Source organism: Carcharhinus amblyrhynchos, unplaced genomic scaffold, assembly GCF_965287045.1.
Source record: "Carcharhinus amblyrhynchos unplaced genomic scaffold, sCarAmb.v2.hapA scaffold_45, whole genome shotgun sequence".
NCBI lineage: Eukaryota > Metazoa > Chordata > Chondrichthyes > Carcharhiniformes > Carcharhinidae > Carcharhinus > Carcharhinus amblyrhynchos.
This window is the reverse complement of record NW_027649786.1, coordinates 4,014,193-4,025,672: the sequence shown is the minus strand read 5'-3', so window position 1 is coordinate 4,025,672 and position 11,480 is coordinate 4,014,193. Positions and strand designations below refer to the sequence as shown.

The 11,480-nt window shown below is 48.5% G+C and overlaps 1 protein-coding gene across 1 annotated transcript; it reads left to right on the top strand.

The window, feature by feature from the left end:
- The first annotated feature begins 252 nt into the window (after positions 1–252).
- Positions 253–9,941, top strand: LOC145337273 (nucleoside diphosphate kinase 5-like). Its single transcript, XM_080182063.1, has 5 exons — positions 253–417; positions 1,528–1,733; positions 2,352–2,452; positions 6,462–6,580; positions 9,829–9,941. Exons 1-5 carry the CDS (start codon positions 301–303, stop codon positions 9,919–9,921), a joined length of 636 nt encoding a protein of 211 aa, XP_080038189.1. The 5' UTR covers positions 253–300; the 3' UTR covers positions 9,922–9,941.
- The last annotated feature ends 1,539 nt before the right edge of the window (positions 9,942–11,480 follow it).

Genomic DNA, 11,480 nt, shown 5'->3' with positions numbered 1-11,480 from the left:
GTGGGGAGTGAGCGGGGCAGTGGGATTAGTTCTGGAATAGTAAGGAGCTGATTGAAATGTGAGGGGCTGAATGGCCGCTTCCGGTCTTGGCAACACGTATGGTTGTAGGCTGTGTAGTGAAAATTTAAACCAGATCACTATTGTAGGATCCCTGATTACTATCAACCACACCCTCGAGCTGAATTCTGTAAACTCTTTGCGATGAACTCCTCTTTGATACGAATCTATTTATTTTTCAGTCTCACCGTTAACCCAACAGGACAAAGCTTCATCCATCCGTAACATCTTTCTAAGCACAGGATGAGTAATATCCGGATTTTTGTGGAATGTACGCTGGCGATAATCAAACCAGATGCTATTGAGAAAGAGACAGAGATTGAGGATATCATTCTTCAGTCTGGTTTCACCATAGCCCAGGTACCAAAACAGACCAAATTTATAAACTTCCTGCCAAGGCCAGGGTTCCATCAAATCCCAAACCCTTTACAGACAATTAACAACTTTAGAAATAAGATATAATTGATAGTAATGAAGATACTGACCCTCTGACAGTGCGGCACTCCCTCAGCACTGACCCTCTGACAGTGCGGCGCTCCCTCAGCACTGACCCTCTGACAGTGCGGCACTCCCTCAGCACTGACCCTCTGACAGTGCAGCACTCCCTCAGACCTGACCCTCTGACAGTGCGGTGCTCCCTCAGACCTGACCCTCTGACAGTGCGGCGCTCCCTCAGCACTGACCCTTTGACAGTGCAGCACTCCCTCAGACCTGACCCTCTGACAGTGCGGCGCTCCCTCAGACCTGACCCTCTGACAGTGCGGCACTCCCTCAGTACTGACCCTCTGACAGTGCGGCACTCCCTCAGTACTCCTCTGGACACTTTTGTATCTCTCCCCTCTGACCTTAAACCTATACCGTCTAGTTTTAGACTCCCCTACCTTTGGGAAAAGATATTGACTATCTCGCTGATCTGTGCCCTTCATTATTTTATAGACCTCTATAAGGTCACCCCTCAGCTTCCTACGCTCCAGAGAAAAAAGTCCCAGTCTATCCAGCCTCTCCTTATAACTCAATCCATCAAGACCCAGTAGCATCCTAGTAAATCTTTTCTGCACTCTTTCTAGTTTAATAATATCCTTTCTATAATAGGGTGACCAGAACTGTACACAGGCTATAGATTCTCGATCACCCATTTATCCCCCTCCCCTTTCGCCAGCTGCCCCTCCAGCGCCTGAGATTGTTCCAGGTACAAAGGCACTTTTATTTTTATAAAAAAAGCAAGAACCTGAACTATAAAGTGAAAGTGATGAACATTTCCCCAGCCATGCATCTTACTCAACATGCTCTCATTGAGCCTGGAGCAAGTTTTTATTTTACCATGTTGGGAATCTGTGGCCCTGAGTGAACACAGGTTTGGGTCAGCAGTGCGATAATATTCTGCTGTGCATGGACGGCGTAGGGCTTTGACTTAGCACATAGCGTCCCGCGGACCATGTAACTGGGAACTAAATCAGCTTTCTTATTCAGAGAAGGAAAATGCACTTGAGTCCGGAGCAAGCCAGTGAGTTCTATGCTGAGCACAGCGGGAGTATGTTCTACCCCAGCCTGACAGCACACCTCTGCTCTGGCCCTTTGGTCGCTATGATGCTGACCAGGCCCTCTGCAATTAAACAATGGAATGATCTTCTGGGCCCCACGGACAGTCAGAAGGCAAAGGAGACACATCCCAAAAGGTGAGTGATCTTACAGGAGTGAGGTAGACATGGAGGGTGCGTACAACGGGAGAGAGTATTTGGAAGGATTGATAAAGGGCAATTGCTAAATTGTTCTTGGTGTCCCAAGATGTGCCATTTTGGTGGATTGGCCATGCTAGAATGTCCCTTAGTTGCACCATGGGTCAGTGCCCCTTTGACCCTATGGATTAGGATGGCACAGTGGGTTAGCACTGCTGCCTCACAGCGCCAGGGATCCAGGTTCGATTCCCGGCTCGGGTCACTGTCTGTGTGGAGTTTGCACATTCTCCCCGTGTCTGCGTGGATTTCCTCTGAGTGCTCTGGTTTCCTCCCACAGTCCAAAGATGTGCTGGTTAGGTGGATTGATCATGCTAAATTACCCCTTAGTGTCCAAAGCTGTGCAGGTTACGGGGTTTAGTGGGGTAAATGCGCAAGTTTAAGGGGGTGAGGTGGATGGTGGGCTTGGTTTAGATTCTCTGTTGGAGAGTCAGTGCAGAGTTGATGGGCCGAATGGCCTCCTTCTGCACTGCAGGGATCCTATGATAATAATATCAGATATTAATGTGTGGATGTAGCTTTCTGTGATCAGTCTGATTTATTAATACCTATTGCTTCTAGTTTAAGGGCAATATATGGAACAGATAAGATTAGGAATGCGTTACATGGCAGTGACTGTTTTAACATGGCAGAGAGGGAGATTCACTTTATGTTCCCAAATGGTGAGTTTCTGAGAGAGAAAAGAAATGATTGACAATTCATATGTTAATATTTTGATAAAGTTTATTTATTAGTATCACAAGTAAGGCTTACATTAACACTGCAATGAAGTTACTCTGAAAATCCCCCAGTCCCCAGCCTCCAGCTCCTGTTCGGGTACACTGAGGGAGAATTTAGCATGGCCAATCCACCTAACCAGCACGTCTTTCAGACTGTGGGAGGAAACTGGAGCACCCGGAGAAAACCCACACAGACATGGGGAGAATGTGCAGATTCCACACAGACAGTGACTCAAGGCTGGAATTGAACCTGGGTCCCTGGCGCTGTGAGGCAGCAGTGCTAACCCACTGTGTCACTGGGAATGGAACCCGGGTCCCTGGCGCTGTGAGGCAGCAGTGCTAACCACTGTGTCACCGGGATTGGAACCTGGGTCCCTGGCGCTGTGAGACAGCAGTGCTAACCCACTGTGTCACCGGGAATGGAACCTGGGTCCCTGGCGCTGTGAGGCAGCAGTGCTAACCCACTGTGTCACCGGGAATGGAACCCGGGTCCCTGGCGCTGTGAGGCAGCAGTGCTAACCACTGTGTCACCGGGATTGGAACCTGGGTCCCTGGCGCTGTGAGGCAGCAGTGCTAACCCGCTGTGTCACCAGGAATGGAACCCAGGTCCCTGGCGCTGTGAGGCAGCAGTGCTAACCACTGTGTCACCGGGATTGGAACCTGGGTCCCTGGCGCTGTGAGGCAGCAGTGCTAACCCGCTGTGTCACCGGGAATGGAACCCGGGTCCCTGGTGCTGTGAGGCAGCAGTGCTAACCCACTGTGTCACCGGGAATGGAACCCAGGTCCCTGGCGCTGCGAGGCAGCAGTGCTAACCCACTGTGTGACCGGGAATGGAACCCGGGTCCCTGGCGCTGTGAGGCAGCAGTGCTAACCCACTGTGCTGTGGGACAATAATAGAGAAAAAGGCCTCGCTCACTCTCTACCCCACTGCACACTTAGCTGCTGAATCTTGGCTAAGTCACGAATGACCAAGATCACTCAGAACAGGAATAAAAGGTCCCTCAATCCTGTAACCAGGAAGAGGAGAAGGCCATTCAGTCCGTCAGTCCTGTAACCAGGAAGAGAAGGCCCTCAATGCTGTGTAGTCAGAAGAGGAGAGAGGGATTCCATGAGGTTCTTGGGATCTGGAGTGCAGGATTTCTTTCGCTTTATTTCCTGCTATGTTTTATCATGAAGATGTTGGGGCTGGAAATGTGAGCCATAGAGTCAGAGAGTTGTACCATGCAGAAAAGGCCCTTTGGATTGTTAGCATTTCAAACCAATGGTAGCCAGCTCCTCCCGATCATTAATGTCAGTACTTCATGGGGGGAGCCCCAGTGTGTGTTTGAAGGGTTTTCTTTGTTCCCCCCCGCCTGCCCAGAGCACAAGCCAGAGTCAGGGGCTGATTGGAGGGGTGGGGATGGTTTACCAGCCATCAGGCAGGGTATTCATTCATCCATCCGTCCATCCAGCCATCCATCCAGCCCTCCAGGAGCTTTACCTCATGTTAATCTGCTCTCATTCCCTTCAGTCTCCAAGGCTGAAATGCACCCAGGTGTACCTGCCCCAGGAGAAGCAACCCTTTCTTCTTTCCTTCCCCACATCCCAGACCAGTCGAGATGGTGCTCTGGTTAAGCTGGGTCTAAGTGAAGTGTCGTATCAGGGACTGGGAATTCTGCGAGATGGTCAGACACGGGACCTGTCAGATTAGCTCTCCTTGATGTGTGACACAATCACCCCTCTAAATGCCTCCTCCACTCCACCCCCCCCTCCCTCCATTCAACCAGGGGAGACTGCAGAGAAGGATTGAGTTTCCTGGGGTTGAGAGGGTCAAGGGGTGATTTACTGAAAGTTTACAAGGTGTTTGCGGTTAATGTAGACAGAGAACAGTTTCTGTTGGCTGAGACGTCCAGTTCTGGGGGGAGGGGGAGAGCAGATTCTAAAAATAAGAGTGAAGGAATGAACTGAGGAAACATGTCTTCACACTAAGGATGCCTGAGTTTCTGCAAACACTAGTCATTGCAGAGTCTATTCCTAATTTCATTTGTTATTTTCACATGTATTGGGATACAGTGAAAAGTATTGTTTCTTGCACACTATACAGACAAAGCATACAGTTCATAGAGTACATAGAGGAGAAAGAAAGGAGAGGGTGCAGAACATAGTATTACAGTCACAGTAGAGAAAGATCAGCTTAATGTGAGGTAGGTCCATTCAAAAGTCTGACAGCAGCAGGGAAGAAGCTGTTCTTGAGTCGGTTGGTACGTGATCTCAGACTTTTGTATCTTTTTCCCGATGGAAGAAGGTGGAAGAGAGAATGTCCGGGGTGCGTGGGATCCTTGATAATGCTGGCTGCTTTTCCCGAGGCAGCGGGACGTGTAGACAGAGTCAATGGATGGGAGGCTGGTTTATGTGATGGACTGGGCTACATTCACAACCCTTTTGTACATTCTCCCCGTGTTTGCATGGGTTTCCTCCCACAGTCAAAAGATGTGTGGGTTGGGTTGATTGGCCAAGCTAAATTGCTCCTTAATGTCAGGGGGATTAGTATAAATGGGGTTATGGGAATAGGGTGGAATTGTTATTGGTACAGGTTCAATGGGCCGAATAGCCTCCTTTTGCACTGTATGGATTCTATAATTGATTCTATGATTTGTAGTTCCTTGCGGTCTTGGGTAGAGCAGGAGCCCAGACCAAGCTGTGATACAACCAGAAAGAATGCTTTCTATGGGGCATCTGTAAATGTTGGTGAGAGTCATAGCGGACATGCCAAATTTCCTTAGTCTTCTCAGAAAGGAGATTTTGCATCAGCGATTGATAGATTTTTGTTAGCCAATGGGGCAAAGGCAGGAATACAGACCTAGATCTATGATGGGATAGGCAAAAAGAGCTGAATGGACTGCTCCTGCTCCAATGTTCCTACTCTAGACTACTGTAAGACCAGGCCACATTAAACCCTGCCTATTCTACACCAACCATCTTAATGAATGGCGGAGCAGGCCCGACGAGCCAGATGGCCTCCTCTTGCTCCTAGTTCTTATCTTCTTAGCCCATTGTGCTGCCCAGTCACTGTATGTTTTCCCAATCCCAGGCTAGCTGGGAAAGTATGAAATTAGACTCCAACACACTGAGGTAATAGGTTTATTCACAGAACACAGCATTACATATACCAGCTTCCCATCAGCAGTGTACATAATGAACCTCTGCATCTTAGCAATATAATTAACATACCCCAGCCATCCTACAGTCACAGAGGTTTACAGCATGGAAACAGGCCCTTCAGCCCAACTTGTCCATGCTGACCATTTTTTATAAACCCTAAGCTAGTCCCAATTGCCCGCACTTGGCCCAGATCCCCAGCGTATCCATGTAAATGGGTAAATGCTTTTCAAAAGACAGAATTGTACCCGCCTCTACTACTGCCTCTGGCAGCTTGTTCTAGACACTCATCACCCTCTGTGTGAAAAAATTGACCCTCTGGACACTTTTGTATCTCTCCCCTCTCACATTAAACCTCTGCCCTCTAGTTTTAGACTCCCCTACCTTTGGGAAAAGATATTGACTATCTCGCTGATCTGTGCCCCTCATTATTTTATAGACCTCTATAAGATCACCCCTCAGCCTCCTACGCTCCAGAGAAAAAAGTCCCAGTCTATCCAGCCTCTCCTTATAACTCAATCCACCAAGTCCCGGTAGCATCCTAGTAAATCTTTTCTGCACTCTTTCTAGTTTAATAATATCCTTTCTATAATAGGGTGACCAGAACTGTACACAATATTCCAAGTGTGGCCTTACCAATGTCTTGTACAACTTCAAGACGTCCCAACTCCTGTATTCAATGTTCTGACCGATGAAACCAAGCATGCCGAATGGCTGGTGGGGAGGTCTTGCTGCTGGCCTGGTTTAACACTGCCTCTGTTCTTGCAAAGGGGATGAGATGTTATAAATGCTAATACTTTGCAAACATCCGCAGTTACCGTTGAGCCCTTCCCAGCTGATCAAGCTGCAGAGGATTACCTGAGCAAGTTTGTCAATCCCACACTGCTGATTGGGCTGACAGAAGTATGCAAGCTGAAACCTGCCAATCCAATTGTGAGTACCTTTCTTCAGGATAATGGAGTGGGAGTGGGAATGGGGGTGGGAGAAGGGGGGGAGCAGGGATGTTGAGGAAAATTACACCCCAGCTTCTGCCTGGATGCCCAGTTAGACCGATGCTCACCATGCTCTTTTGTCACTTTGTCCACGGTGCCTGTCTTCACAGATACTGCCTCCAGATCATTAGTGTCGGCAAGCTATTCGGCTGTGGAGAACTTCACGGCCCACCCTGACCCCATCCTCACCTCTCGCACAGACCATCACGCCAGGGTCCCAGATCGGCGGGGGTCGGGGGGGCAGAAACCGAGACTGATCTGCCCGAGATTTCACATGAACACTCCAGAAACAACTTCTACAGTTGTGACGGTGGAGCCAGGGTGTGGGACTAAATGGGAGGGCACTCTGGAAAGAGCTAGTACATGTGTGATGGGCTGAATGGCCAGGGGCGGGGTGATTCTATGACTCTATTCCAGGAAGGAATTGAAGCCAGTTGAAGTTAAAAATAAGACAATTCTGCTTGGGCCTGGATTGGAAACGGAATAAACGCAGTAAGAAGTCTCACAAAACCAGGTTAAAGTCCAACAGGTTTATTTGATAGTAAACACCACTAGCTTTGGGAACGCTGTACCTTCATCAGGTGAGTGGAGAGTTCTGATCAGAAACAGGGAATATAAAGGCACACACTCATTTTACTGAATACTGATTAGAATGCGAGTCTTCACAGCTATTCTACTATTCAAGTCTTAAAGGTGCAGACAATGTGAGTGGCGATAGCATTAAGCTTAGATTAAAGAAATATATCATAGAACATGGAAAAACTACAGCACAAACAGGCCCTTCGGCCCACACGTTGAGCCAATCATATCTCTACCTACTAGGCTTACCTATAACCCTCAATCCCATTAAATCCCACGTACTCATCCAGAAGTCTCTTAAAAGACCCTATCGAATTTGCCTCCACCACCACCGCCGGCAGCCGATTCCACTCACCCACCACCCTCTGAGTGAAAAACTTAGCCCTGACGTCTCCTCTGTACCTACTCCCCAGCACCTTAAACCTGTGTCCTCTCGTAGCGACCATTTCAGCCCTGGGAAATAGCCTCTGAGAATCCACCTTATCTATTCCTGTCAACATCTTGTATACCTCTATCAGGTCACCTCTCATCCTTCGTCTCTTCTAAGAGGTGTGTATTGTCTTCAGATAGGACAGTTAGTGAGATGTTGCAAGCCCAGGCAAGTCATAGGGGTTACAGATAGTGTGACATGAACCCAAGATCCGGGTTGAGGCCGTCCTCGTGTGTGCAGAAGTTGGCTATCAGTCTCTGCTCAGCGACTCTGCGCTGTCGTATGTCGTGAACCTCTGCAAGACATGACGGATCATCGACATGGATGCCATCATCACACATGAAAACACCATCCACCAGGTACACGGTACATACTCTTGTAACTCGGCCAACGTTGTCTACCTAATACCCTGCAGGAAAGGATATCCCACAGCATGGTACACTGGGGAGACCATGCAGACGCTACAACAATGAATGAATGAACATAAGAAATAGGAGCAGGAGTAGGCCATCTAGCCCTTCGAGCCTGCCCCGCCATTCAATAAGATCATGGCTGATCTGTCGTGGCTCAGTTCCACATTCCCGCCCTCTCCCCATAACCCTTAATCCCCTCTCTTATCAAAAACCCATCAACCCGCGTCTTAAAAATATTTAGCGAGGCAGCCTCCACCACTTCAACAGGCAGAGAATTCCAGAGATTCACCCCCCTTTGAGTAAAGAAGTTCTTCCTCAACTCCATTCTAAACCCCCCCCCCCTTTATCTTGAGGCTTTGCCCCCTAGCCCTACTGTCCTTTCTGAGCGGGAAGAGTCTCTCCACCTCTATCCTGTCCATCCCATTCATCATCTTATACGTCTCAATGAGATCTCCCCTCATTCTTCTAAACTCTAACGAGTACAAGCCTAGTTTATTCAGCCTCTCCTCATAGCTCAACCCCCTCAACTCCGGCATCAGCCTAGTAAACCTCCTCTGCACTCCCTCCAAGGCCAAAATATCCTTGCGCAAGTGCGGCGCCCAAAACTGCACACAGTACTCCAGCTGCGGCCTCACCAATGCCCTATACAGCCGCAGCAAGACCTCCCTACTTTTATATTCAATCCCCCTCGCTATGAAGGCCAGTGTCCCATTCGCCTTCCTGACCACCTGCTGCACCTGCAAGCTGGGTTTTTGCGACTCATGCACAAGGACCCCGAGGTCCCTCTGCACTGTCGCCTGCTGCAGCTTTTCGCCATGTAAGTAATAATCCTTCCTACCATTATTCCTACCAAAGTGGACCACCTCGCACTTGCCAACATTAAATTCCATTTGCCAGTTCCTGGCCCATTCGCCCAGCCTATCTAGATCCTTCTGTAGACTCTCCACACCCTCCGCACAATTTGCCGTTCCACCAATCTTGGTGTCATCAGCAAATTTCGACACCGTACACTCGGTTCCCTCCTCCAGAACATCTATATAAATGGTAAATAGCTGAGGTGTGAACACCTCTCGACGATCACCAGGCAAGACTCTTCTCTTCCTGTTGGTGAACACTTCAATGGTCACAGGCATTCAGCCTCTGATCTTCAGGTAGGCGTTCTCCAAGGTGGCCTTCATGACACACGACAGCGCAGAGTCGCTGAGCAGAGACTGATAGCCAAGTTCCGCACACACGAGGACGGCCTCAACCAGGATCTTGGCTTCATGTCACACTATCTGTAACCCCCACAACTTGCCTGGACTTGCAACATCTCACTAACTGTCCTGTTTGGAGACAATACACATCTCTTTAACCAATGCGTAATGCTATCTCCACTCACATTGTCTGCACCTTTAAGAATTGAATAGCAGATTAGCTGTAAAGACTCGCATTCTAATCAGTATTCTGTAAACTGTATGCACCTTTATACGCCCTGTTTGTGATCAGAACTCTCCACTCACCTGACGAAGCAACAGCGTTCCCAAAGCTAGTGGCGTTTACAACCAAATAACCCTGTTGGACTTTAAGCTGGTGTTGTGAGACTTCTTACTGTGTTTACCCCAGTCCAACGCCGGCACCTCCAGATCTTGGAAACGAGGCCCAGTTCACCGATGAAGGAATTGGTGGAACTCGGCCTCCCTTGTTCATGTCACCAGACTGGGTGGAGGGGGGTACTTGGTGAAGGGAAGATTTTCCAGATGACTAGCGATTGACTTTCTGTTGCAGATCTGGTTGGCAGACTGGTTACTGGCGCACAATCCCAACAGTCCTGCAGTTAATGAGGGAGAAGTGAAGGAACCCACAGAATGCAACTTCTGATCCTGCACCTTCCCAGTGGGGCCCACTGTCAACTGGAGCACGCGCTGGGCTGGCTTCTTTCCAGTCCTGATGTTTCCAGTTCTTCAAAATTATTATTAATACCATTAAATTTCTGCTGTCACTCTATCCCTCCCTGTCAGATCATTAATACGATTTACCTTGGAGAGAATGGGAGTGTAAAATGGAGATGAAGGCAGGAATTTTCCAGGGCCCATACAGAGATTGGTACAGCAAATTCTGAAGCTCAGCGTATTACATACAACTTTTCAAAACCATGTTGATGCTTGGAGGAAAGCACCTTGTTCATGATCGAATAATCGGGGCAAGCACTGAGCTGATGGAGCTGTTGTCTAGCAGATCACATGGCCACTCTTTCAACAAAGAGCAAGTCACCTATACAACCCACACAGTGCAGGAGGCCATTCAGCCCATCAGGTCTGCACCAACACTCCAAAAAAAACATCTTATTCACACCCACCCTCCCTATCCCCATAGAACTGCACACTTACCATGGCCAATCCACCCTAACCTGTACATCTTTGGACACTAAGGGGCAATTTAGCATGGCCAATCCACCCTAACCTGTACATCTTTGGACACTAAGGGACAATTTAGCATGGCCAATCCCCCTAACCTGTACATCTTTAGACACTAAGGGACAATTTAGCATGGCCAATCCACCCTAACCTGTACATCTTTGGACACTAAGGGACAATTTAGCATGGCCAATCCCCCTAACCTGTACATCTTTAGACACTAAGGGACAATTTAGCATGGCCAATCCACCCTAACCTGCACATCTTTGGACACTAAGGGACAATTTAGCATGGCCAATCCACCCTAACCTGCACATCTTTGGACACTAAGGGACAATTTAGCATGGCCAGTCTTAGGACATTGTTTGGTACCTATGTTTTTAAATGCAATGGGTTAACTTTTTCCCAGGAGTTATAACTCCCAAATCTAAATTAATGTAAAATGATGGAATTCAAATCAATAACTATCTCTTTGGATTCCACAGGTGATAAAACACGGAGTTATTTGACCACAATTGACATGCCTGTGTTTACGCTCCGTTTGAATTTGCTCTCCTGTTTCCTCGCTGAACTCTGTTGGAACTATCCTGTATTTCTGCCCCCTGCTCTGGCTCTCTGAGCCTCCTCTGGAATGTGTCTGCAATACTTGCTTCAAGCACTTCCGGATTCTCACCACTGCCTGAGTGAAACAGTTTCTTCATTGGATAGGAATGTTCCTGGGATGTTCATCACCGCCTGGCAGCACAGCAGGGTAACTGAAAAGGAATGGGCTGAATGGTCTGTTCCAGTGCTGGGTCACCCCCACGGGATGGCTGAGAGAGTTTAAATCTTGCAAGGCTTTTACTTCAGAGCTTCAATTCCTAGGCTGGTGGATGGGAGACAGCTCAGAGAGGGGGAAACCCAGAAACAAAGAGAGTTACATCCAACAGAAGCCCACTTCAGAGTCAGGATGTCCTTCCTTAAGGGCCCAGTGATCTCTGGCTGCCACTCCTCCCATTGTCCCCACCCCCCAGCAGCTTAACC

What these genes read in the sequence shown, in the direction of transcription:
- LOC145337273 (XM_080182063.1), top strand. Translation starts at nt 301, where the DNA reads ATGAGTAATATCCGGATTTTTGTGGAATGTACGCTGGCGATAATCAAA. An exon ending in CTGGTTTCACCATAGCCCAG is followed by an intron (nt 418 to 1,527) that starts GTACCAAAACAG and finishes TTTCTTATTCAG; the next exon opens with AGAAGGAAAATGCACTTGAG. An exon ending in TCACTTTATGTTCCCAAATG is followed by an intron (nt 2,453 to 6,461) that starts GTGAGTTTCTGA and finishes AAACATCCGCAG; the next exon opens with TTACCGTTGAGCCCTTCCCA.